General features: G+C 41.3%; 1 protein-coding gene across 8 annotated transcripts in view; it reads right to left on the bottom strand.

Annotated features, from left to right (window-relative positions):
• Window positions 1-295: 295 nt before the first annotated feature.
• STON1 (stonin 1) overlaps window positions 296-27,197 on the bottom strand; it is a 27,319-nt gene continuing 417 nt past the window's right edge. For 2 of the 8 annotated variants that reach the window (XM_027696523.1, XM_027696522.1), the window contains exons 2-4: window positions 14,108-16,083; window positions 4,830-5,032; window positions 296-4,454 (exon numbers count right to left, since the gene is read on the bottom strand). In XM_027696523.1, the coding sequence (XP_027552324.1) occupies window positions 4,380-4,454; window positions 4,830-5,032; window positions 14,108-16,037 (2,208 nt within the window). In that variant the 5' untranslated portion in view covers window positions 16,038-16,083 and the 3' untranslated portion in view covers window positions 296-4,379. Of the gene's footprint in view, window positions 4,455-4,829; window positions 5,033-8,029; window positions 9,187-9,348; window positions 9,992-14,107; window positions 16,084-21,699; window positions 21,751-26,569; window positions 26,900-27,197 lie in introns of those variants that run through there. The other 6 variants (XR_003536372.1, XM_027696524.1, XM_027696521.1 and 3 more) reach the window with 6 other exon arrangements.

Here is a 27,197-nt window from a genome sequence, read left to right as displayed (position 1 = left end):
AGGCTTTGAGCAACCTGGTCTAGTGGAAGGTATCCCTGCCCATGGCAAGGAGCCTGGAACTGGATAATCTTCAAGGTCCTTTTCAACACAAACCATTCTATGATCAATGGAATATAGTGCATCATTGAGCTTCCTGCAACTAGGTTTATCTAGTATGAGGAGTGGTGTTACCCACTCACAGAGAAGAACAGTTCTTTCTAATAAACTGCAATACCTGATGATTGAGATCAACCAGTTAATTATAGTAAATGTAAAACTAGCTTGATAAATTTCTAGTGAGGGGACAAGAAACTGCTAGTTTGAAATACAACTTTATTTTTTTAATCAATATGCAATCTACAAAATGTTATTACAAGATTATCAGCATGATCTGTTTGTACTTATACTGACAAAGAGACCCAAATAAAATTATAGTTTCCATTAACAGCAACAACACTGCTTCAGAGTTATCAGAATTATTGCTAAGAACTACTAACTGCAGCAATTAGTGTGTTTAGTTACCAAAAGACAAATAAATGCAAAATAGAAGTATGGACAACAATACTGCAGCTAAGAAGCCTGTCAAGTAAAATAAGCACAACCAAAAGTAACATGTGAAAATATGTTTTCAGATGTAAAGTACTTTTGGACAATTAATACAGAATCTGGAAAAAAAAACCAAGGATGACAGTGGCTTGGCACCAAGTTCAATGGAATGCATCATCATCCTCAATTCTCAGGAGCTGCTACACAGGGGCAACTGGACCATTGTTTCCAAACACTGCAAAGCTTCAGCGTTGACACCCAGTAACATCTCTTTTCCTATCCTTTGTGCTCTTTTCTGGTTGGAATAAGCACGCATTGCAGGTTGCTTACTAACATCAAAAATCTTCTACAGCCCATTACCACGATTTCTTTCTTCTTTTTTTTTTCCTCCCCTTAGAGATTTTGATGCAGATCCCATTTTGTCAGCTAAAAGACTTCCATTGACTTCAACGGGTGTTTGAATCCAAAATTACATCAAGTACCATTTACCTACAGTAATACAATTAGTTTGAGAAAGATGAAGGCGAAGATAAGGTTTGTCGGTTTCAGCTAATACGACACTTCGTAAGTAAGGCAAACACACTATAAAAATAGCTGTTCTCATTGTTTTATGTTTTAAATACAAAATATCCCACACCCTGCTGGTCTTCTGTGAAGGAAACACAGATAGTATCTAAACACTGCCTTGTAGTAAATGTTAGCAAAATGTCAGCATCTTAAGTGACCCAAACAGTTGGAAGCATTGCAGTGACTGCAGGCACTCGCTGCGGGAAGCAGAGATCAGATACGTGTGAAACCTGGTTCCTCACGTGATGCCAGTGTACCTCATGGGTTATTTAAAGATCCAATCCTTCTGCTAGCTGGACACCGAGCATCACAACAGCTTATTGCAACTGTTCTTCCTCTCCATTCCCCCCCCCCAAAAAAAAAATTACAATTAGACTACTTATAGCCCAGATTTTTAAAGAATCAAAGCCGGTATGTTTACTCACTATGTTGTGTTCATGGAAAATGTTAGCAAATGAGTCATAAACATCGAGAATATTTGCTCAGTAGGTTATACTCAAGGTCACCAGACAGTGCAGAAAAAAGGGGAAGCCAGGGTGTTTCTGCTTAGGCGCGTTGCAATAGAATAGGAAGTTAGAATTTGAGGAGGGAAAAAAGTCAGACAACCCAAACTTTCCTTCATTAAACTGCAGCCTATTTTTAAATATTCTGACACCAAGGCATATAAACATCAGTTTGAGACTGAACAGGGCAATTATTCAACCCTAGGCTGCACTAATTGTCAGGTTTAAACAGAAAGCCATGTATTAAACAGAGTAACTTTCTTTCAGTGTGGCAATATTTCTGTGGAATTAATTCCCTGTGATCCTGATCCAATTCCTATTAAAGTTAATAGCAAGACTTGCAAGCCTCAGATGGAAATCCAAGAGTCTGCAACACATATAAGGCTGTACCTTGACCTTTTTATGTTAATGAGTTCAGCAAGTCTGAATGACCATTTGCACCATACCAGATACAGATTCATTACGAGGAATGATGACTTCTAAGGTGGTTGTTCATCATTTAGGCCACTCACTCAAAACAATAGCTCATATCTTGAAGGGTCAACACTAGACAAGCGTCTTAAACACATCCTGAAACAAAGCAGACGCCTGAGAGAAGAAAAGCAGCCACTGCTTCTGTAACACCACCAGGTACTAAATGCCCAGGAGATGAGTGCTGTGAATGGAGGCACTAAGGTGAAAGAGTTCCTCTTTCTTAAGAAACAGAAAAATAGGGGCCAGGTGTGCAAGACAGGCTTTGGAGAGTAACCACTGTTAACAGGTTTACTAAATTAGATGTATTAATGCAAGTCAAAACAAATCAGCCTCAGACAAAGGTTTGTGCAGGTATTTGCAACACATATTTTGCTTCCTCTACCTCATGGAGCAAAGAGGTTAATAGATATTGTAGCTCTAGCATAACCATGGACTTCAGCAAACTGCAGAACCTGTCACGGTGCCAAGTACAAACACTTTGCCCCTTAGTTCAGCCGAGCAGTATATAAACCAAAATTAATTATTAATAAAACACAACAAACACGATTTAAAGGTGCTAATGGTTTCTCAATTCAAAACACGGATGGAGGATGGAAGAGCTGAGACATATTTGGATCACTCCTATACTCCAATGCTTGCTTAGATTTATAACAATATAATCTGCTAATAAAAAGGGATATATAGAGAAGCCCAAATACCATAATAGTCTATTTGGAGCTTTGGCAATGCAATACCCATAAAAAACCTGCCCTCAGGACTTACTGTAGAATCTATTACCCATTTCATTCTCAGCTTCCAAATGGGGGGAAAAGTTTATTGTGATGAACTAGGTTCATATTATGGCCTTCTGTTTCCTCAGACTGGTAATTTTCTCAGTGCATATCCCACATATTTCTACTTTTGGGGAATAACATTTATCTGTATTTTTACACAGTGTTCATATAAACAGTTACAAGCTGTACAAAATATAAAGTGAGGCAGTGCATTACTATATTTTTGTTCTCCACTAATTTCAGTTTGAAGTAAGGATAGTTTTAGGAAAACTGCAGCCAAAAAAAAAGTATCAGGAGCATTTTTTCAATTTATAAGATTTTTTTCAGACCTGGAATTACAGCCTGCAGAAAATGACCAAGGGGATAATGGCTGAGGGGAAGTATTAGAGCCTTTCCCTAAAAGACAATTGTTTGTTGAAAACATATTTAACACACTGACATGATTAGTAGCTCAGGTTGCCTGATGAAGCATCACATTTCTCTTGTGAAAGCCCATTCCTGCACTATTTCCCCATGGAAAATGCCTTTAAAGCCAGTAGCATGAAAACATCTCCATTCCCATGTATGAAAAGACTGTCTTAAAAGTTACTCAAAGCCACAACTTCTGCAATTTCCAAACCAACATCTGGAATTTGCATCCTAAAGGAGACCCAGAGCAAACAGCAGCCATCAGCCTTTTCCTCAGCTTGTGGGGGAAAACCTCCTCTGGTGTATATTCTCAAAGCCTCATCAGACGAAATGGGCCTGGACTGATTTACACTTGCTGAGGATCCACCCCTTACCTCACTTGCTACAGTAGTGAAAAAGAATTTTCTAATGCTGGCACAGAAATTACAATCACATGTGCCATATGTTTTTTTTCCCCTCGAGATTACTTTGAGTGAACCTATAAAGTGCTGGGGAGGAGACAGTCACAGCCACAGAAAAATGAAGAGTATTATTGCAGAGGAACTTTCCCCACTTTACCAATGAAATCATCCAGTTTCCAACTCATTAATTAAGGCTCTTGTCAAGAATAGTGTTTTGACTTCTTCTGTTCACATACATCAAGGGGAGCAGAAACATGAGGGACTTGAGTTTTCAAACAGCACTAAGAAGTATAATTGCTCCTGTTGGACCTTACACAGATGCTGGTCTGCACATAAGCAGTCTGGAAGTTTTTATTACCAAATATTACATGTCCAAGTGACATGAATTCTTTAAGTAGTGCCATTACATTTCAACATGGAGTATGAGATCATACCCAAGTCATAGATACACAACAGGAAAAGAATATATTACAATCAGTCAATTAAGTGCTCACATCCTGCAGCTCTTTATAAGGAGAGCTTACTCATACCGGTATTCCCACGACAGGAAGCTTACTTGAATGCAGGCCAGTCAAACAAGTACTGATTTGCAGAATCAAACCCATAAGCATTAAAAAAAATTCAATGACCATGTTTATCCTAAACTAGGTCACTGCGCTTCTTCTAACAATAGAATTTCCTATGTAAATTGATTCCTACTAATATCCTATGATGGTGCCTCCTCTCTTTCACTGCATTAGGCAGTTGCCAGCCTTATCTGGGTCTTCTCCATCAAGCCTAATCCACTTCTTTTCAATTTCAACCTGTAGTTAGAAAACAAAAAGAACCAGGTAGAATTAGCAAATAATTGGACACTGAAAATGTGAACTGCAGCAATGACATGAAAAAAAGCTTTGACAAGAACCAAAACATTTCCAGACCCAACAGATTTCAAAACCACTACTCCCAAAAATAGCTCAACTGAGGAAAAACAAGGCTGCATTCACAGTTCTGTTTTTCAGCACCATCTTTGATCAGACAAGGAATTATTATTTAATAATTCTTTTGCTCAAAATCATTATCAAAAGTACATGCAATATATGTTTAGAACACAGAGTACATTTGCTTTTCAAATACTGTATGGGGGAGTAGGGAAGAAGAAGAAGAGGAAAATATGGAAAGCACAGCCCTGAAAATACCTGGCAATTGTAAAAAGCTTTCTGAACCACGTGTTTCTGGGGCTGCAGATCACTCTCTACGCCCAGGGACTTGACTTCTGTTCCTGAGGCACAGGTATCATGAACAACAAACTGGACAGTAGCAAATGGGTACCAGTCAGATGGTATTTCCTGGTCTGATCCAAGTTCCAACTTATAAGACAGGCTGTGGGGATGATCTGAACCTTGGAAAACAAAAAGAAAACCACCACATCATCAGTGAATTATCTTTTCTTTGTTTACAATATAAGGTTCATCTCCTAGCAAGAGAGAACAGCTCTATTTTTTATAAATACAGAGCAGTTGTTATGATACAAGATTATTCTATCTATAATATTTTTCTACTTGGACATAAGGTGCCACTTTACTCATATTTTTCTGCTTCAGCACAATTTTCACAATCATTGCAGTTTTACAAATTAATTTATGCAAGATTTATCAGATCCTTCCAGCTTCTAATTGAGAGAAGAATGTTACAAACTTAGGGCTTCATTGCTATATTCATACTGTTTGGAAGAATCTAAGTTTTCCCTTAAAAATGCACTTCTTATGCTCATAGGAAAATAAAAACTGAAAGGAACCAGTGCATCTAAGGCAGAGATCCTGCCCTGTGTGCAACAAGCCCCCTTTCCAGAGATCTCTGCTGTAGGAATTTTACTGGAGTGTTTATTTCAAGTACTACAGCTATCTTGTGTAACATCATTTATTACAGTATGTCTACAGCAGAAAGATAAAGGCACAGCTCAGAGTGCTCCTCAAACAAGATATATCCCAGCTGCCAGGCTAAGGGCTACCTGGACTCCCTTTCTAGCTTGGTTTGTTGCAGGAAAAGAACATAACCCCATGTCTTCAGAAAAAAAAAAGTATTGCTAAAATAACTGCCATGTTATAAAGCAGAGTCATGAAGGCCATGTGCAGGATATTCTGGAGCAGCGTAATCCAAGCTTAGATCCCAGGGATCAGTTGCTTTAGCATTTCTTACATGTGGCAGTGATATGGGAAAGCACTTTTGGCACAGAGGAACACCAAGGTGAAAGCCTGCTTCCCAAAGCAACTGAAGTCAGTAGGCTCACTATGTCCATGAAAGCAGTACAATATAACATAACAAAAAGAATCCTCTCCAAATTCTTTAGGGCAAAACGTCGTAATTCTGTATTTCTCCTTCTCTCCAGTATTTTAATCATCAGCATAGACAACTAACTATGCTTTGGCTGCAGGCAGGAAAAAAAAAAAGCAGAGAAAGGATTGGCTGTATTTTGTCAAAGGCAAGCCTGGCAGTGTATATTTGGTTTTCATCCATTACAATGAATGGCATCTCAAAGTTCAGGCAAAAATGTTCAATTCTTTATGCACTGGCTTCCTCTGGTGACAGGAATCAATTTCATATCAGAATGAAGGAAATACTGAAGATGGAGTTAACACACTCTGAGCTTTATTCATCCCATGGGAAAAGTCATGGTAATATTCCACATCCACAGGCTCACAGGCATTTTGTAAGGCAAAAATAAACAAAAAAGCTACATCTCCATTGCTCCTAGGAGCCTTGGGCCATCCTCTGCTCTGTGCTGCAGGTTTTCCCAGAATCTGTCTCACAGCCTGCCCAGGAGTTTAGGAAATAATTTACATTTGAGCAATTTGATGGGCACAGTTCTGTCACACATATCTCTGACTGCACTGGAGCAAAGTCTGATTCAATAAACCATCCTCCACATTTCATTTCAAGTCTGGCATAAATCAAAAGGCCCCAAAAATCAAGGCTTGAAGAGCATGAAATTCATGCTCTTTATTCTTAATCATACTAAAACAATTCACATTTTTTTACTAATTACATAATTAACATAATTAATAATTCCCCTCCCTCTTCTTTGCTGTTACACTCAACAGCACAATTAAAACCTGACTGCCTGGAATAAAAGGTGAGGGAAAGGGAGGAAGGAATAGGCAGTGTCCTTTGGATTATCAGCCCCTAAATTTCAGAGGAGGAGGCCTCTGACTCTTTAGTCTTTTTCTCCACCCTTCTTTTTAACATGTTTAATAACAGCAAAAATCAACAGTAGCTTACAAAGCCGTTTGCTGACTGCAAGTGTTCGATGCCCCAAAGACAGACACACACAGAGGAACACAGCAGCATTTACAGCCACCACTTCAGAGAAGAGACTTGTCACTGGACAAGTGCAGTCCTTCACCAGCTGGACTCCATATGCGACTGATTTACAAGCATCCCCTGCAGACTTGCTCCCAGCAGTACATCGCATTCCATCCTTATCCTAAATGCTGATTCTTTACATGGATTTCAGAAAATAGTGCTATATGCACACCAGCTAGGATCCTGCACCATGGAAGAGTATCAAACTCTGGCCATGAAGTCTCCCAGGCGCCTCTGAAGAAACATGTATCACAATGGAGAGCCAGCAACCACTCCCCACGTGGGAGCAGATGCTTCTTTCTATGAAGGCACAGCTCTAATACATGCTCATAAGGAAATGGTGACAGAAATTGTGGGAAGATGTCATGCAACTCACACATAAATGCAAGGGCAGATCCATAAAAGGGACTGGTAGGGATCACTGCAACAAAAAATGTGTAGGTCCCAAGTTCTGGGAACAAAGCTCCCCTAAATACGTCCAATATAATAGCAGCACCTTTAAGGTGAGCGAGTAGGCACCCAGCAATGGCCAATGCCAGCACAGAGGGAGGGAAACCAAAGCAAGCAGGACAGGCTGGAGAGATCAGATGGAAGAACTTCACCCCTCCTTGCAGAGCTTGCAATCCACCCACCTCATCAGTCAAGGCACAATGCTTTACAACCCATCTGCACTGGAAAAATGACAACCATCACCCAACCCATGGCCCATGACCAAAAGGAGCAGCACTACCACTTTCCTTTCATACAAGAGCCTGCTGTTTAGTGCACTTGTGCATGAACTGGGCTCAGTCACACACAACTAGATAGCAAGGCTGGTGTGGGGGTGCAGTAAGAGGGACTGACTGCAATTTGAGCTAAATTAGGGCTCTCAGCATGTGTGAGACATTGCTCACACCTCTGAGCACACCACAGGATAGGGTCTTTCAGGGCACTAAAGCACAAAGACACCCAGTTTGCAAAGAGTGCCATGCCAGGGGCATGCAGCATGTGGCTGAAGTCTCAGGACAATAACACAAAACACAGAGACCAGTAAAACTATAACATTAGGGATTTTATTACGGAAATAGAGGAGGGAACAAAGTCAGAAATAAGGGTTAGAGACACCCGCCAACACCCACAGAATGAAGCTGCAGCACTGAACAAGCGTAAGGAGGTGACGTTTCATCACTCGTACCCAGGGATGGGCAGATCTCTGTATCTCTGTGATGTGAGCCTTGTCCGTGATCTGCTGCTGCTCATCTCTTGCTGTGTCCAAGCCCATTTCTCCTGCCCTAACACTCTCTTGGTCCACAGTCCCTCTTCCGGACATCCTGGACGTGGTGGAATGAGCCCCTGTTGAGGTGTGCCTCTCCATCCTTGAATCCTCTGTCATCCCAGCAACAGCTGTGGTGACAGCAGCATCAGCAGTGAAGGAGGTCATAAGGAGCACCCCCGTTTCAGAGCCAAACCACGAGACATCATCCCATGGTGGGGGTGCCACAGCACCACAAACCACCTGAGCTGTACTCCTTTTGGCTCCCTGGGTCTGGTCCATTCTCCTGTGGTGGTGCCAGGATGCAGCTTGGCAACAAACAGACTTTGTTGTCCTGGTCTTTGTGCTGTTTGCTGGGCTGGGCTGTGCAGACTGCACAATGTCAGACACAACTGAAGCATCCTGAGGAAGACAGCAGGGGTTGCAGCACCAAGATGGCATGTCATGTCTTGGCTAGGGAAGCGGCACTCTCTGCTTCTGGGTCTATGGTTAATCAAGGATCTGAGGAGAAAGGGTTTGTTGTTTGGAGTCCATTTGTGGTAGAAGGAAACCGGCACAGACCTAAGGGCTTTTGGAGATCAAATTCAGCATCTTCCAGCTGGAGGGGGGGGAGGCCTTTGAAGAAACAAACAGCAGTGGGAGTTGCCTGGAAAAGTATTTTGTCTTCTCAGAAACAGAATCCAGAAATAACCACTGCTTGGAATTTTCCTAGGCAGATCTGATGGCAAATGTTGGATGATAGGTGTGCACTTGAGTCCAGGCATAAATGGTCCACAGCCTAGACCATTCCTCTTGGTCTGCTGATGTTAGTTGTGATTGAGTACCATACAGCCCTTTAAGAAATCTCTGGGTTTATATTCCATCTGACCTATACCCATGAGGTGGTCTTGGTGTTGGGATGCAGTGAGTTCTGGGATGCTTCCCTTTCCTTAGGTGGTAACCTGCAAAGGTAGAGACAATAGTTTTGGGATCTCAGTAAGGCTACTGCCTCGGGTCCTGTGGAGCAGCCTCCACTGGACATTTTTGCATGCTCCTAAAATACAGGGTTCCCCCCAGCCCATCTATCCCTTGTACCAATGTCAATGTCAGAAGGAGGTACTCACCACTTCACTTGTGGAGAAGTCCTTCTGAACTCCTAGCACCGCTGAGCTGTGCTAGGAGCGTAGAGCAACTTCTTCCCATCAGCTGTCAGATGACAAAGTGACCAACCAACATTAGTTGACCAAACATAGCCTTAGTTTCCACCTAAAATTGGCCAGTCCTTGTCATTTCTGCTCCATGAAACTACTGCTTCCCAGGCCTTGTATTACACTGGAGTTAGAAGAACAAAGAGAGGATGCATGTACAGGATCCTTTTGCCAAACAAACTGCAGTGCTCTAATGGCCAGAAGGAGAGAGAAGGTAGTTCTGTGGAAAGACAAGTGGGTTGGAGTAGGCACAGTGTAATCTGCATACCATGAGACAACATATCCAGATGCAAGCCCAGCTATCTAAAATGTGGCCCAACAGGCATCATGGAAAAATGAGCACCTGGCACAATGAAAATGAATCACTCCTGAAAGGCAACCAGATAATTTGGGGAGATAACTGAGCTTTCACTAGCTGACTTAGGAGACAAAAATCCTACAGTTTAGGTGTCTATGCAGCTTGTTAAGACTTCTGTGATTGAGAGACTTTAGTCTGTCCTGATTCTTCAAGTCTGGCTCTTGTATCCTAAAAAACATTCCAAATTCTTGCTCTCTTTCTCTGAAGAATACCGACAAGAAAGCCAAAACAAACAAACAAAAGATCAGTAAAACGATGACACTAGATTCAAAATATCATTTAACACTCATATGGCATTTCAAAAGCAATAAATAATCTAACTTTGCATCTATTCACACTGTTTAGAACTTATTCACCTGTATAAGTAGCATTCAAGCAACGCTGATCTGAGAAAGGTTCCTGAAGCCAAGCAATTAATAATCTGACTTTGCATCTATTCACACTGTTTAGACCTTATTCACCTGTATAAGTAGCAACCTTGATCTGAGAAAGGTTCCTGAAGCCAAGCAATTTAAGCCAAAAAAATGTACTGGTTATTTCAGTTAAGTGGTAATTCTATTTTTGCCAAAATTGGTCCAATTATAAAAGTCTTATTTTGAACACGAAAACATCAGCAATTCCTAAGACACAGATTTATAATAGGATTGTTAGAAGTTAATAACTCCTGCAGCTATGTCTAAATGAGTGCATTTACCCAACCTGCTGGGAGAAATGCATAGGAAGTAGGGGAGTGGGAATGGTACTACCACCAAGGAGTAGTTTGCAATGGTGCTGGTGCCAGAAGGAGGTGGCTGGGCAGGGATGGAGCCCACCTGACAAAGTCATGGCTTGGAGTTTCCACCTAGGCAATTTAGAAAATAAGAAAAGCAGCAGCAGTTGCTGGGAACCGCATCACCTCCCACACTCCAGAGTCCATGCTCAGATGCTAAAGGCAGTAAAGGGCCGCCAGCAGCCACAAGCTCCCCTGGCTCCAATTTGCTGTGTTGTTTAATCACTGCTTCCTCAGTGTGGCTCCAGGATGCAGAATAAAAGAAGAAATAATCAGCTGAAGAGCTGTTGCTTTACACAACGGCCCAAGGATGGAGGTGTCCTAGCAGGAAACACCACGGGACACAAATTTACACAGCAAGCAATTAAAACAGAGCATTTCAAAGATTCTCCTCAGCTCCCTGGGTGAGACAGGTGCACGCAATTTCTCCACTGCAAAGACTGGCCCCCGTACCGTGCTAAAATCGTTAATGTTTTGCATTTCCTTACAAGTGCCCTGAATACAGAAATATAGAATCAATTTGCAGAAATTTCATTGGATCAGCCCTTCAACGTCTGTGGCTTTTTTACTTTTTTTTACCTTTTTTTAACCTTTTTTTTTTAAATAATGCTAACATTCTGACTCCAAGCTCTACAAACTCTACATATGTATATCTGAATAAACACAGGCAGCTTTTAAAAGTCTGGAGTATCTCACAGCTCATAACGACTTCACTTGACCACTTTTCTAAGGAAGTGCTTTAGTAGAATCCAGTGGATAATAACAGATTTCAATGTCTATTATTGAAGCCACAATATAACTACAGGCAACCTTCCCTTCTCTCCTTTTTTTTTTTTTAAGAAGCCTTGGGTAAAGGCTTTTTGACAGGAAAAGCCTCGGCATATTTTTCCCACTGCGATAAACATATTATGAAAGTTTACATATTTCTATTAGTCTGACTGTTTCCAGATTTTTGGCACGCCTTTGGACAACTCTATTTTTAAACTCTTAACTGTGTACAGACCACTTGATAAAGAGGTTTAAAATTTGACCAGGCAGCATTACTACTAAAATGTTTTTTCAAACTCATGAACATTTCAAGGATACAAATGATTTTGCAGGTCTCAGCCAGAGGAATTATTCAAATGTCAAAAGTTTAAGCTACTGGTAGAAAATAACATAAAGCTGCAGAATGCCACAAAAAAAACAGTTTTTACTTTCAAATAACATAAAGTTAATTGTGCACACCAAATCTTAAGGTGAAAGAACTGTAGGGAATTAAAAACTTTGGAAGACTTAAAATCTTTAAAATTTCCTAAATTGTTGACTTGGTTTTGCAGAACCAAATCTATATGAAATAGCAAAGAATACTAAAAGCTTCCCAAACAGTTAGTCCAGTAAGCCTTAGAAAAACACATGGGTCACAGCAGCATTTCAAGGTGCAAACCCTTGAAACCTGGAGCACAGGCCACCCATATCTACAGATCTAGAAGTCCTGAAGAATATTTTTCTGCCTACTAATTCTCCAACATCTCTTCATCAACTCCTCTGCCCTCCCTGTCCGTTTTCCAGTCTCCTCAACTCCTCCTTTACTGCCTCCCCTTATCTTCCTTCTCTCTGTCATTTCTCTCCCCCCACCATTAGTTCTGGCTTGGCTCCCTGACTTATGTTGGCACGTCTGCTGGTGCTGCATCTCCTCCTCTCTCCCACTGCCTTGGCAGCCACCAGCATCCTCTCCGAGCAGAGCAGCAGAAACCCAGCATGTAAAAGGGGGGGCTCGGCCATTTCAGGGGGAACTATATACGGCATTAGCCACAGATCCAAGCCAACCACAGCTTCCTCCAAAGCAAAAGAAAGGGAAAAACAGAGGTGGTATTAATGCAACATAATTTCTGATTGTGACCGCAGCGGGGTTTGTGCTGTTCCTCCCACCGAGTGCATCACGGGGAAGTGAAAGGCACAATCACTCAAGCCTTGAGAGACCTCAGCACCTGAGCAAGTCCCAGTAGACACACAAAGGGGACCAGCGTTTCCATGCAGCATTGTTAGTAAACATACCAGCTCTCATCTCTTGATGCAGGATGATTACAAATGCTGTTCTAATCCACAGGCAATTTAGTTCACACATAGCCTCAGGATAATATTCCCTTTTCATTTGCTCCTGCCTCAGTTTTTCTGTCAATCTGTTACTTCTGTCACTGAAATATCAATCTTAACTCAAATATCAAATTGTAAAAAAATAAAATAAAGTCATAAGTACCTGAACAACAGGTCAGATTAACTATGACTTAAAATTAGTTAAAATAGAGGGGGAAAAAAAATCCTTGGGAATTTTTTTGCATTTACTCTTTTCTTTTTTTTTTTTTAATACTTTTGAATGTTAACTCTCACCTGCACATGCATCTAGCTGTCAGAACCTGGGAGTTAATATGTCAGCTTATTACTAGCATACCTGAAACCAGGACTTAAGAAGATGAAATCTTTTCTGGACATTTTAAAGAGGCAGTTAGGATAATACAAGACTAGGACAATCCATTTGTTAGTAACACACACTTACCCCCTTTTTAAAAGTACAGATTATACAGATATTTTAGGCAAAATGCTTTAACAGGTGCCCTTGTCTTACACAAATTCCCGAAGCCCAAAGTACATATAATGCATATTCAAGCAAAGGATCAAATGCCTTCACTCTACAGAACTTAAAGCAGGATATTGTATTCCTCAAGAATTTTTATGCCTTTAGAAAAGTTTTATGCCTTTAGAAAAGTATTATGCCTTTAGAAAAGTACTGGTAACATGATTGAAAATTGGAATTTTAAAACCAAATATTTATATCTTTCTTCTCCAAAAAGTCATATTTTTTCTGGTAAATTAACTACCTCCATGTATGCAACCATAAACATAGCTGGTTTTATTGCTGCAAGTTTTCAGTGAGATACCACCACCAGAAAGAAATGGGAATAAAATGGGAGGCAATTTTCGTCAGTGCAGCTATTGCCATGAATGTACGGTCTCAATGCACAAACTGATGAAAGAGGTACTAGATATCAGCCTTTGCAAAAGCACAGTCACCTTGCTATGGGAAATTTGGCCACAGAATTTTCTAGTTATGTATCATACTTACCATTTCTTAAACAATGTTGGAAAGCCACACCCAACAGTGACAATAACACCTTTTCTATTAACTGTGTGATATCAGATGGATGAATCATTTTACCAAAAGATTCTTCCCATCCCACCCATTGCCCAGCTGATATACAGAAAGAACAAACCCTTTCCTCTGTCTTACTGCAGACTTGATGTTTACTGAGAATGATGAGATCCACTTCCATGATGCTGCTCACTTAAAATGATTGACAATAATACATCTGTCTCCATCAAATAAATTAGGAAAATATGGTTTAAAAAAAAAAAGGCTATATTCTCTTTTTCCTAAAAGATTACTCCAGCTTCTACCAATAGCAGCACACAGATAAAAACCCAAAACAGGCAGCTAATGGAGGTACACAAGCACAAAAACAGTGAAGACACACACCCAATCCCATAACTTTATAGTGCAAATTATTTACTTGAATTTTTATCTGGAAGCCTGTCAATCTTCCACACCACAGCCCTGTAGGCACTCTCATATTTTGCTGTTCCAACTGAGACTTGTATTACAGGGTCGGATTCAACCTCATGCAAAGCTCCAAGGCATGCTCTCCTGTTCATTTTTGCTTTTAGGGACTTCTGCCTTTGGAGGTTCATGGTCCAAAGTGCTTTGATCCACTGTGTGGGAACAGGAAAGCGTATCATAACGTTTTCACAGTATTTCACAGAGGGTAAACACGTTGGGATCGGAGCAGTTGAAGACATATTTATAAAAGCCTGAAGTTCAATGTATGCCCCCTGAACCACTACCGCAGCCTTCACAGAGAAGGGAAGGTCTTGCCCATTGTACCGTGTCCTGAAACGCATCAGTTCCAGCCTACAGGCATCCGGGGGGGTAAACTTAATAATCCGCGACTGCTCGAATTCCTGCGCTTTGACACAGTTATGGAAATGGCAATCGAGAATATTGATCCACTTCTTCTCCTCCTCCTTGTCGAAGTAACGCTCGTCCCTCTTCTGGAGCTCCAGGTCATTCAGGGTTAGAAAACAGTCGGCACCTCCATTCACAAAACAGAGGCAGTAAATGTGCGTGATGACGGCGCTTTCTACGAGTTTTCCTTCTGCCTTAGTGACTTTCCCCCAGAAGTTATCCACTATTTCCAGAGTCATTTCTTGCTCTTCATAATTCCTCTTTTGTCTAGAAACAGTAGGAAGTTTCATAAGCTCTTCTTCAACCGTTACGAGGAAATCAGTGAAGTCATTATAATCTGTGGTGCCCAGTTTTAACATCTGCTCAACCTCTGGCTCATGGATCACTTCTACTTTGGGATGATATCTCCTCTTCTCTGTGTATGACACACACTCGATCTTCACGGTGTGGATTTTTCCCGAGACATTGTAGCTCTCTAATTTGGGTTCGGACAGCTTACATTGTGGCTGCAGCTGGAACTCCTTGAAAGGTTTCTCCAGGCCCTTTTCATAATACATCTGCAATACACCTCCAGGTAGGACACTCAGGTAAATAGGGCCCCATTGCCGAGAGGACATCATGTTCTTCTTTTCAGGAATCCTCAGCATGAATGGCCACCCATCTGCTTTCCGGCTCCTGAAGAGGCTCTGTGGGACAGTGGGGGAGAGCTTTTGCCACGTGTGAGTGCTGGAGATGGGTGGGTTTTCCACGGTGTCACAGCTATCAACCTGCAGGTGTTCAAGCCTCTCACAGATGTAACTGAAGGAGCCCTGGTTAAGGCTTTTCTGATCGTGACAAGTTTCTTTGTCTTTAGGATGACAGATGCTCCTGTCAAGCACTCTGTCCTTCTTGTGCATGCTAACAGTAGCTGGTGACATGCTGAGAGAGCACCCTTCCTTCCAAAAAGGACTAGAAAAAGCACAGTCACTCTGGATGTATGGGAAGCGCCCTGGAGCTAACTCCTCACAGCTTCCTGGTGAGTTAGGGCTTCCTTTGTCTGCTGATTTGGAGACTGAAGTCTTAACTGGATGGTCATTAGGTGAGGTGTTCAAAGGAAGGCTGCTTGGTTTCTGTGAGGCTAGGGATGAGCAAATCCCGGGTGATGGAAGAAGGTTAACGTTTGAAGGCCATTCAGGGATGGGATAAAGCATGTGAATCCCAGACTTTGGGATACACGGGTTTCCTGGGTAGTCTCTGGTAGGTGTAGTAAGCGGAGAGTTGCTGGGAGGTCCAGGACTTAGGTAGAAATCAACTACAGGAGATGAGAGTGGAGTGCTGCCTGTAGAAGATGACCTACTTGAAGACTCATGCACACTAGACAGATTGAGTCTAAGGCCATTTGCTTTACAGCTACTCTGAGTATCAACTGATTTCTGAGGTGACTGGAAGAGTGGCTCATCATCGAAGGTGACCCAATTTGCTGGATTTGTGGAACACATCTTGTAGAAGCTTGAGGCACTTGCACACACATCACCCGCACACCGTCTATGAAGAAACAACAAACACGAACAGAAATAAATTCTCTTGAAAGACAAAACAAACCTAACCCTTATAAAATTCAAAACACACAAAGCTCAAATTTGCAAGCAGTTCACAAATCCAGTGTACTTTGTGTTTTACATGTATAATCTGGCATAGCTGTGTAGAAACAGATAAGCTGCCCTGGAATCCCCACTGCTCTCCCATGTTGGGGACGAAAGGGAGTTCTAAGCTCTGTGAGCTGTTCAGAGCATCTGATGAACGCAGCCTCTCAGTCAGAGAGCAGAAAGCCCCACAGTGGTATAGGACTGCTTGCATAATACTTTCAGCTTAATACTATACAGCATAATACTATACAGCTTACATGTATTTTGCAATATGGACAGAAATTTTCCATACTAGGCATCTGTTCCAGGTGAGGCTTCCCCTCCTTCCCCTCATGTAACAAAACAGCACTTTACTAAGAATGGTGCAACTGTTTCCAAAAAGAAAATCCAGAAGGTGAGAGGGGATTATTTTTTTCATGAAAAGCTGTAGCAACTAGGTGCTGATGGCAAAGGTACACGTACTACCGCTGTCAAGGGCAACCAGCCCACCAAGATAACACATGCATTGAGCAATCAAGGCAGGTGTTCTCCTTCTGCGATGGACATGGGCAAACAGAGCGGTTCCATGAGCATCCACAGGTGAGAGGCAGCAGGAGCATGTTGTGGCCACCAGAACAGACCTGGGACTCATCACCCACTCCATGCTGACATCTGAGGTGCCTCCTGTCAGGAACAGCATGGGTAGACTGGCCCCAGATGCCTTCCAGACCTGGACAGGAATCTCTTTACATCAGTTCCTTCAACCCAGACTTATGCTCTCAAGGACTGGACATGTTAGAAAGAAGGGTGGAGAGGCATTAAACTCATAAACGAGAAATTAGCCCTAAGAATGAGCGATACGTTCCTGTTAAGGGGTAGACTATGAGCATCCACTGCAGATAAAACACTGGTGAAACAAAAGTCAAGGCCAAGTAACAACATCTCTGCTAAGCACTGAATTGGCTGGTGGCCTGGAAAAAGGACAGGTCTTTAAACCAATTAATAAACTACACTCCATCAAACAAAGTGTCTTTGGTAAAGGGCTCAGCTGGATGTCCTCGGAGCAGGACTATAACCAGTAAATAATTAATCTTGCCTTCGTGGTTTTAAATCGTGTGCTGCTGAACTTTAAATGTGTTCACTGCATCCTTATGCAGAGTATGCTGTCCCCAAAGTTTTTCCTCCCCACTGCTCCTGACTGATGAGGGAGTGAGCAATAAATTGCTAATGCCTGAGGAGGAATCGAGTACAATGAAGCACCACGGGGCACATATAAGCATCGCTCATTTGATAAAAAGTTATTCTTGTTATGTCAGAACACATTCACATTTGCCTGAAAGCACAAAGAAGGCAAAGTTCATATAGACAAAAACCACCTGCACATACATTACTCTGTTAATTAAGGTCAGCTAACGATGACTTAAAGCTATTTCCCTTCATGCACAGACAGCCACAGTTAGGCCATTTATTAATTGCACAGCACTACAGCACACAATCACGTAACCATAAAAGCCATTCTTTATCTGTAACATTTAGAGAACAGTTAATTTCTAGACATGCCACAGTTCAGCCAAGTGAAATCTTATGCTACGAGTCATTATTTTTACCATTTCTTCATTATTTCTTGGCCAGTTTGTGGCCTTTAAGAAAGTACCATAAACCATGGCACAGCCCACTCTCTCTGCAGCTGAACAACTGAGGGCTTGCAGTGGAGGAGGACTCTGGTCCTTCATTAGTTTTTGAACTCTCGACCTTTTTGTTCAGAAAAATATTTGCACTATGCTAGTTATTTTATAAGCACTCTCCACTTACAGAAAGAGAGAGAGAAAAGGAACAAACAAGTCACAAATTACTATCATAGCTCAGACACACACAAGTACCAGTGTATCATTCACCCACACAATCACATCATCAAAATAAAGTGCAACAATGGAAAGAAAAATCATAGCTATTTGTTCTTGGACTTGGTCATCATTTTTGTCTCCTGTTCCACACCCTTCTCCCCCTCTCCCTCTGGTTGCCACCATGCCTCCTTAAGCAGTATATATTGATTATTTCTAGATTGGGAAATGTCAAAGTTTTCAGCCTCTGTTTCATCTTCAACAAGTGTCATTTGTTAACAGCAGCTTACGTGATGCTGTCTCGGGTAGTGGTTTTTCTTGTAACAGCCAAGACCGTGGGGCAGCCTGGTAGACAAAGAGCATAAGGAAACAGCCTCAAAGGCTGCCACCAAAAACTCCTCTGGAATTTACAAGAGATAAGCATCTGCCAGGGAGAGAAAAAAAACATGCTGTGGATGGGAGAGGGAGCCTTTCTCTCCAGAGGGGCTCCAGGGATGATCCTGGAGTACTGGGCGAAGCTCAGCAGAACTGACGGTGAGCTCGGCAGCCTGACGAGGCACAGACCTTTGGTGTGACCACAGCCACACTCAGGGGGCAAATCACACAACACTGAGACGCACCAGTAAAAGAGAAATCATAAAATGGGAATGTAAGTAAATAGAAATGTGGCTTACAATAAAGAACACATTTTGCAGCCTGTTTCCCTTCCTTGTTAGAAATGAAGCTTTTCAGTGTCTTTTATTATTTTGAGATGTTTGGGTTTTTTTTTTCCACAATGTTACTGTTCACTTTTTAAAATGTGATGTTACAGATTATTTGGCAGATTTTTTCCTGTTACCAAAAAAAAGATGTCTGAAATCCACCTGCCAAATATTTAATTTCAATCAATAAATGTCAATGAAGAAAACAACTTTCACAGATGGAGCTCTCCTCTGCAGTCACAATACCTTCAATTGTACCTGTCTGGAGCTGAAGCTTTGACCTTTTGTTACTGTTCCAGATACATGTGAGTTTTTTTTAAAGGAAAAAGGTACTGATGATAGCCAAAACACACAGGCAAGAAGTAAGTGTTGCAATTGATAGCAGTTCCCCTATTGTTGCTCTACTGATCCCCAAAACTGACTACTAGGAATGGAGGAAAAAAGTCCAAATGGATTTCTACAAGCTGTTGGTATAGTGTCATGCTAATAAAAGGAAATGAACCCTTCACCTAGTATTTAAAAAAATATAAAATAAGTCTTAAGCTACATCACTGGTTCTCTGATGCTTTTACATCTGCACAACACAATAAAGGAATGCTTTCAAGTTCTATTTTGTCCTAAACGGTTCTCCAGATTCCTCCTTATGAATTGGGATGTTCTTCCTTGAAATTGCAGTAAATTTGGGCTTCAGGATGGATGTGTTTTGCCTCCAAATAGCAAAGGGCCCCCATGGGATCCCCATAAATGTAACCCAAATGCTTTGGCTAAGAGGAAAATGATACAAGATGCCATTGATCTCCATTACCATATAAGTTATGTGGCCCATAACATTTAAATTACAAGCACGTGTGGTATCTCCTTCAGATATGTGACAGGAAATACCATTTTTATAATATTGAAACTGCCAATAAAAAAAAGCTGGCTGAAATAAAGAGTTGCTCCTAAATGCATTAATGCCAGTGAACCCAAAAGTTATGACTCATCTCAATTCATCCTCTTCTGCTGAAAATGATCTTCCCATTTATCAGATTAACGCAGTCCCTCAGCATTTAATGAACAGTAGTTGCAGCTTAATTTCTTCATTTTAATACCTCAAGGATGGAAGGAAAAGAAATTCTACCCTATTATTGAAAGATTTCACAGGCTGTAGCTATTACTGGGTCCTTTGTTGCTTCAGAATTCCCAGATCAAATCTACAGCAAAAATACTCAACTTTTGTGCCTTGCTGGGGAATACTGTTACCTCTTCCTACACTGAACACTAATAATAACTTCCTACTCACTCCACATTGCAATTCAAGGTATTGACTTTGCTACTTTTAATCCAGACACACCTCAATCCTCAGCAAGCTGAGGATGCTCAGTTGTCAACAGCAATATCCCCACCACCCTGATGGTGCAGCCTTGCATCACCTCCTTCACAACAGGGAAGGAGCAGAATCTGAAGCAGCATAGTGTATGATTGAACCCTCTGTGCATCTCACTCCCAGGGTCTTCCCTAAAATTTGGCACCAGTTAAAACCCTCAAGCATGTCCCTTCTGACTTAAACACAAAGGTCCTCCTTAAAAATATTGGAGGAGTGTGGGGTCAACGAATGGGGAATGATGGGAAACACTTCCCTTCTGCAAAGCATAAAGCAAGTAAATACAAAGTTTAATAGGTAGTGCTCACATTCCCAAACACAGAGGAAAGCATAATTTTATGAATACATTTCTTCTTGCCTCTCTAGCTCCAGAGGCCATCGCAGCTTCAAAACTGTTAAGCCATACATCCTCTGAACAAATTGTCTTTTTAACACCTGAGCATATATCTTATGAGAGCCACTTGCACAGTGGGGTTTTATTGGGCAAATATCAGCCTAACTAACTGTTTCAAGCTCAAAAAAAACCCCAGATTTATATACGCTCAGTGTGACAAAACAGTTAAATAAATCCTTCAAAACAAGCTGAGTTCTTCTCATGAGCTACTCTGTGGACAACGTCTGGACATTTTATTTCCACCCTTCCAGAAAAACTATGGACTCCATACACTACTACGTGTCAATTATATTTCCAGGAACAAGGTCATCTGTTGCATACAGGTTATACAGAAAATTAATGCAAAACTCTGCATACTGTGCAGGCTATGGTGAAGCTGTCCCATAATGATACCATACGAGTTGTTACTGCTTCTTGAACACATATGTAGACAATTCTTCACACATTTTGCCATAAAGTGTAGTAGTCTTGCAGGGAAGTACAAATTCTCTGCGGGTTAAGCAATAAAGAACATATGGTATATAAAATACCCTAAACGTTTCTAAGCCCTTGTGATATCCAAGTATAATATGGCAGATTTATCTCTGTATTTTACAGTCATATTCTTTGTATCACTGTTTCAGTTATTACTTAACTCTGGAAAAAAACTTGAAGCACACCTTCTACATAAAATACTCCTTGATTTATGATGATTTGTCTCAAATTTTTTTTGATACTACATATGGCCGCACTTTCATTTAACACTGCTCTGCCTCTCCTAGACACACCCAAAAAAACTTCTCCAACATATAACTCTGAAATAAACATAAGTAAAAGGCACAACTGACGGGAAACAGGAATTTCTTGGCTCTCACTGGTATTTGGGATATATACATGGATTAAGCCTCCCACTGCATTACTCATTTTAGAAAAAGGAACTGGTGTAATAGTCAAAAATATACAACTTCAAAGTACAGTGTGACCTTATATTTACATTGCCTGCTCTCTGGGGCATGGGCACAGCTGGGAGAATTTTGGAGCTCACAGCTAATCTGTTTAATTTGGAATTCCTAACTCTTGGCCCTGAGAGCTGGAGGAATTAAAGCTTTCAGCTTTTGACAGAGAGCACGTCCCCAGAGCAAAGGCAGGCGCAGCTCTTGCAAACACCTCTCGCCATTACTTGTTTCTGCCCTGAGTCAAAGGGGAGGTTACAAACAAGGTGGTTGGTAGACGCACACGCAGGCTTGAGAAAACTGACATTTTTAAGGGCATCAACACAAACATCACAGTACATTCACAAGTGGAGACAACTTCCCTTGATAGAAAAAGGTCCCTAGTGAGGATGATGTCACAGTTTGGGATGTGGGGGACGCCCCACCACAAGGACAAGTACTGACAGCTACAGCACTGACAGTCTCTGCATGCTGGGAGAGCATCCAGCATCCAGCTCGGGAGGGATGCTACACACAGGCACTGGACAAGGGAGGCCTGAAGAATTGCCGACTCCTCTGCCTCAGAGTCACATCTCATGCTTTAAAGGCTGTAAGCAGTATGAGATTCACAAGGGAGGGAAAACCTATGGGAAGCTCTCAAATTAAAAATGAAAGAAAAGCAGCAGATTCATATCCCTGCTAACTATCCAAGCCTGCTCGGCTGGGGCTGAAGTGGGTCATCTCAAAAGAAGTAGCTCTTCTTGCTCGCAGCAGGAGGAGGTTAGATGGTGAGGACCTTCCAGTTTATATGAAAATTTAGCATAGCTATTCAGAACAGTTCTCATCTTTGCCATGAATAATCACCCAAACCTCAGCTGCTATGCACTGTAAGTAAACTCCTTTTCATGTCCAGATCCATTCTAGGAGACCTTCCCTAACACTCAGATGTGAAGTCATTCTAAAGCTGCCTCAAAAAGACAACAAAACATCATGCATGACTGGTCTTGTGTGTAACACCATCGGCTTCAACCAATCTTCCCATTCAGAGTAAGCTCTAATTCCCACACCCTCCCTCACCCCACTCCAGCAGCCACACCACCACGGGTGAGTCAGATCAGCCTTGTCCTTCAGTGTTTTCTTAGTGAGGAATAAAAATTAAGGCAGCAAAGCATAGAGACAGCATTTTACTGAAAGTTTCCATATGATTTTATGGAGACCAGCCAAAGGTATTTTCTATAGGAGCTGAGAAATTTTTAAAAATCATGGCAACACAATCACCTGGGATCTGCATGGCCATTCCTCTCAAGGATTTTGTAGAGCTTGTTATTGGGAACATAACTTTGAGAATGGGATAAGATAAACTAAATAGAATACACTAAAATAAATAAATAAATAAACATAAATTAAATAAACTAAAATAGAAATCCAATTTATTGCCATTGGAAAGATCCCAGAATGCAGACCTGAAACCACTCTTGGAAGTCACTCAAGAACTTCTCCATCAGTGCACACAGCCAAGCATTGAGCTGCAAAACACAATAGCAGTCCTCTTAACCTTCAGGCCACCTCTCTCTCGTGAGGAGAACTAAAAGGTTATTTGCAGCAGTTCCTACACTACTTGCTGTGACTTAGCCCATATGCAAACACATTACAAAACACAAGTCAGTGAATGTGACAGCACGGAGAAGTCAATTAAAAGCCCATCTCCAGCTACAAAACATTCAAAGATCCCAGGCTTGCAACGAGCACTTTCTAACATAAAAGAAAAAAAGTTTTCCCGATCCCCAGCTGCATGTAACTATTCTGTTTCAGGAAGATGCAACCACACCTTACATCACAGCACCAACTCTAGATAATTCTGGCATATATGAAAGAGCCGGATACAGGTACACTTATAACCTGTTTGGGGTTTTTTTCCATGCAATCAAAGTGACAAAACCCATACATCTCTGGCATATCATCATGTCTTACTGCAAAAATAGCAAACACCATTGCTCGACACAAGTCTAAGCATCTTTCTTGGGTACCTCAGTTCTAGTTTCTGTCATTTCCTCCAGATGACACTCAAGAGTTCCATCTCGGATGTCCCGCATTTTCCTGTTTACAGGGTGGGTTTCCTATCTCAGAAGGTAACAGACTGTTCCAGTTCCAAGTAACACATGTCTAGTAGCACGTGATTCTGTGCATCTTTGGACTCCAAGCTGGTAACAGAGAAGACAAGACAAGGTGTACCCAGGTTTGTGCCCCATTTGCTGGCAAACGGGATGGTCACAAAAACCCTCAAGAGGACACAGTCTGCTATCAAAGACAGTAGGAACGTTTTTACTAGCTTGAATGAGAACATGACTAAATCCTAAAAAACAAAAATGAGTTATCTATGTTTTAGTGAACACCTTTAACAGAGGAAAACTCACTTTTCCTAGAAGAAATAACAAAAGGCTAATCAAATCAATATTAACTACTCAGTGTTGTTAATCTCTTCCTATCTGGATATCTAAGACACATTATTTGTGTGAAGACATGATTGCAAGTTGTTACACAAGATGCAATTGCGTCTCCTGAAAACAAAATAGTTACATGCAACAGTGTATTGGTAAAACTTTCTTCTTTTTTTTTTTTGTGTTATAAAGTGCTGTTGCAAGACTGCAATCCTTAAATGTTTTTTAGCTGGAAATTGGCTTTTGACTGACTACTCTGCGCTGCTGCACTTAATTTCTTCCTATCATCAAGTTAGACAAGATATTTAAAAAATTCTCTTCACTGCGTGTATGTGTTTCTCTCGTCTACACAACACACCCTTCCATGGGGCCTTTCTTCTTTCCCTAAGTAAAACCCTCTGTTAGAAGAGGGATGGGGAGAAGGCAGAGGTTGCTGGTCAAGCTGTGGGGAGCAGTGCGGGCTCACCCCTGAAAGGTGCTTCTGTTCCCACTCCCATTCAGTTTCCTGGCCCAGTCGTGCTTTATCCTCTCTGAATCGCACTCCTCTTCAGCATCACCATAGTGACTGCATAACTTACACTCTGTAGGCAGATTTCAGAGAGCCAAGGGACAATTGCAGTAGAGTCTCATGTAAACTGTTTATTGACATTAGCTGACATTTTACTGTAGGGAAGGTTTGTTGGGTTACTGTAATTAAAAAAAAAAAAAAAAAAGAAGCCAACCAACCTTCAACACAGTGCTCTGGCCTGGAAGAGACAGGAAAATAAGACTATTTTTATTTACAGCACTTCTGCAGGTCACTAAGTTAATGGATTGCTACTGCATCTATTGAAGCAATTTTTAGCTGTGTTTAGGAAACATGTTATTATTAGGGACGCACGCACATCCCACAAAAGAGCTCTGGTCACGGCAGCTCTACGGAGTGCTCTGGCAAGTAGTTTAACATCCCAAACCTCTCCCTCTCCTTTCCCCCCACGAGCAGAACCAGACATTTATAATGGGCTACCAAACATCAGGAATGCAGTCATGGGTGGTTGTCCCACTTCTGTAATATCAAAAGCCTTTTTTTTTTTTTTTTAGGATTAAGCAGTCCTCTGGATTAAAAAAAAAAAAAAAGGCAAGCCTGAGTGCTTTGGCACACAGATCACATATCAAAATACTAAGCTGTCTGTAGTTAGAAACAAATTTAAACCTGGTCCTCTACTAGTGTTTGCAGTGTCCAAGGGAAGGGATGGATGAAATGTCACAAAGAATACATGACATAGAAGCACACTTCAAAACCTTTGCCACTGATCTCAGAGTGAATATTAAAAGGTAAGGAAGCTAACAGAAATACTATATTTAGCATATTCACTGAACAATATAATATTTTCCTTTTTCAAAAATTTATTTTTGATTCAGAGTCAGTTTTTATATCTGCATTTAAAACTATCTCATGCTTTAGTGCCCAACACACAAGTGCTAATACCCTCCTGGAGATGACCTCAGCTTTGCAGAGGTCTCTAAACATGAAAAGTACTGCCAGACAGCTATTAGTAACATTTTCTGACAGATCAATTCTCTCCTCCATTGCGGGATACTCCCCTTCTCCCTGCCTTAAAGTGTTATAGGAATACCAACACTAATAAGAAGGACTGTCCCAGCTGAATCCTTGTTTATTTGGATAGAGGTATTTTTTAATAGCAACTGATGACAGTCATGTCAGAAAATATAATTCATAATGCAGACACCAAAAAAAGCCTCTTTTGGGTTCCTCTCTAAAAGCCTTTTAAGACAGACATGTGGGTAGCCTGGTTTCCTGAAGCAAAAGACGTCAACTTATATTTATAACGATCAAAAACATAAGGAGTGGTGGACTAGAGGGACCTTGTTTACCAAAACACAAAGTAAAACACTGTCCATAAAAGTGCATCTCTATTTGTGTAGTTGTATGCACTCCATGCTGGAGTTAATATTCACACACAGATTAATTTAAAAGCTTACATCAATTTGCTATTCAGAGATCAACAAGCTGGGCCATTAAGCTTATAAATCCCAATAATTTTTAAAGTAATAGAAAATAGCATTTATTATATATTCATTAGGAAGAAGGAAAACAATCACACCTGAGCATGAAGCAAGCACCTCGTACCTGCCTTCAGGCATGTTTTCCCAGAGGTGTGATTTACAACTCCAACATCAGTTAAGTATAATCTCCAGCCACACTTCCTGTTTTACAAAGTACTTCTATATTTGACCACAACTAGTTACAGAGTGCAGTGCTAAGTTCTCCTTGACTCATACATGTAGTCAAGAAAGCAGTTAATCTTTCCTCACAGCATCTTCTCCCTGTAGATGCTTCCAGTGCATGAAACCAGGCAACAAGTGTTGCCTTCAGCTACTGCTTTTTCTTCTTTTACAGATAGAGAAGAGTCTCAGTCCCTAGACAGGCAAAAGTGAGTTAACAGCAAAATAAACAGTTCATATTTAAGAGCCTCAGTCTCCAAAACTTCTGTCCCCTCCTCCCCAGACCGTCATTACCACTCTCCCAAAAAAAACTAAGTCCTGTTTGCAGAGAAATCTGTCGGGGTTTCTATTCCACTCCACCTCACGGAAAAAACACTGGGGAAGCACAGAACTATGCAATTTAACTTTTGCTTGGCTCCCTAAAATACCTTAGTCAGCAGTTTTCTCAGCACACTTATTTACCACAAATGTCAGGACATCTACATCTTTTAAAAAAACCTCACTGCACAGCCTCCCTTCAGTGAGTACTTACCTAAAGCCAGAAAACGAACACTTTCTATATTTTTTCCCATCTACAGTACGTTTGAAACACCATCTCTGGGATTTGCACTAGGGGTATATATGGTAAGTGCAGTCTAATCATTTCAACCCCATGTAGCACATCATTCTGCATCCGCTCCGGTTGTTTTCCCAAAGCCCCGGCTGGATTTACAGGAGAGATTTCTGCAGCAATGATTTCAAACACCACGAGCCTACGTGCATAGTTTAACATCATCAGCTGAACCACTAGGAAATATGAGAAAGGCTCCAGGAATTCACTTAACTTCGAGTATTAAATAAAAAACACTCCTCAGCTGCCCCAGACTCCTCCCTAACAAGGCAAAAGTCATGGGAATGTGATCCTGCAGGATGCCCGGCACCCAAACGCTACCGATTTCCGCTGCGATTCAAAGCTCTGGGCAAAGCCATCCCCCTTTCACCACTTCTACTTTAAAAAGAAAAGAGGAGGAGGGGAAAAAGAAAGGGGAGAAGGGAGAGGGAAAACGAGAAAGGGGAAAGGGAAAAAGGGAGAGGAAAAGGGGGAAAGGGAGAAGGAAAAGGGGGAAAGGAAGGGAAAAGAAAAGAAAAGAAAAGAAAAGAAAAGAAAAGAAAAGAAAAGA

Source organism: Neopelma chrysocephalum, unplaced genomic scaffold (assembly GCF_003984885.1).
Source record: "Neopelma chrysocephalum unplaced genomic scaffold, ASM398488v2 Primary Assembly neopelma1_108, whole genome shotgun sequence".
NCBI classification, from domain to species: domain Eukaryota; kingdom Metazoa; phylum Chordata; class Aves; order Passeriformes; family Pipridae; genus Neopelma; species Neopelma chrysocephalum.
The sequence above is the reverse complement of the archived record's forward strand: the minus strand, read 5'-3'. Positions and strand labels throughout refer to the sequence as shown.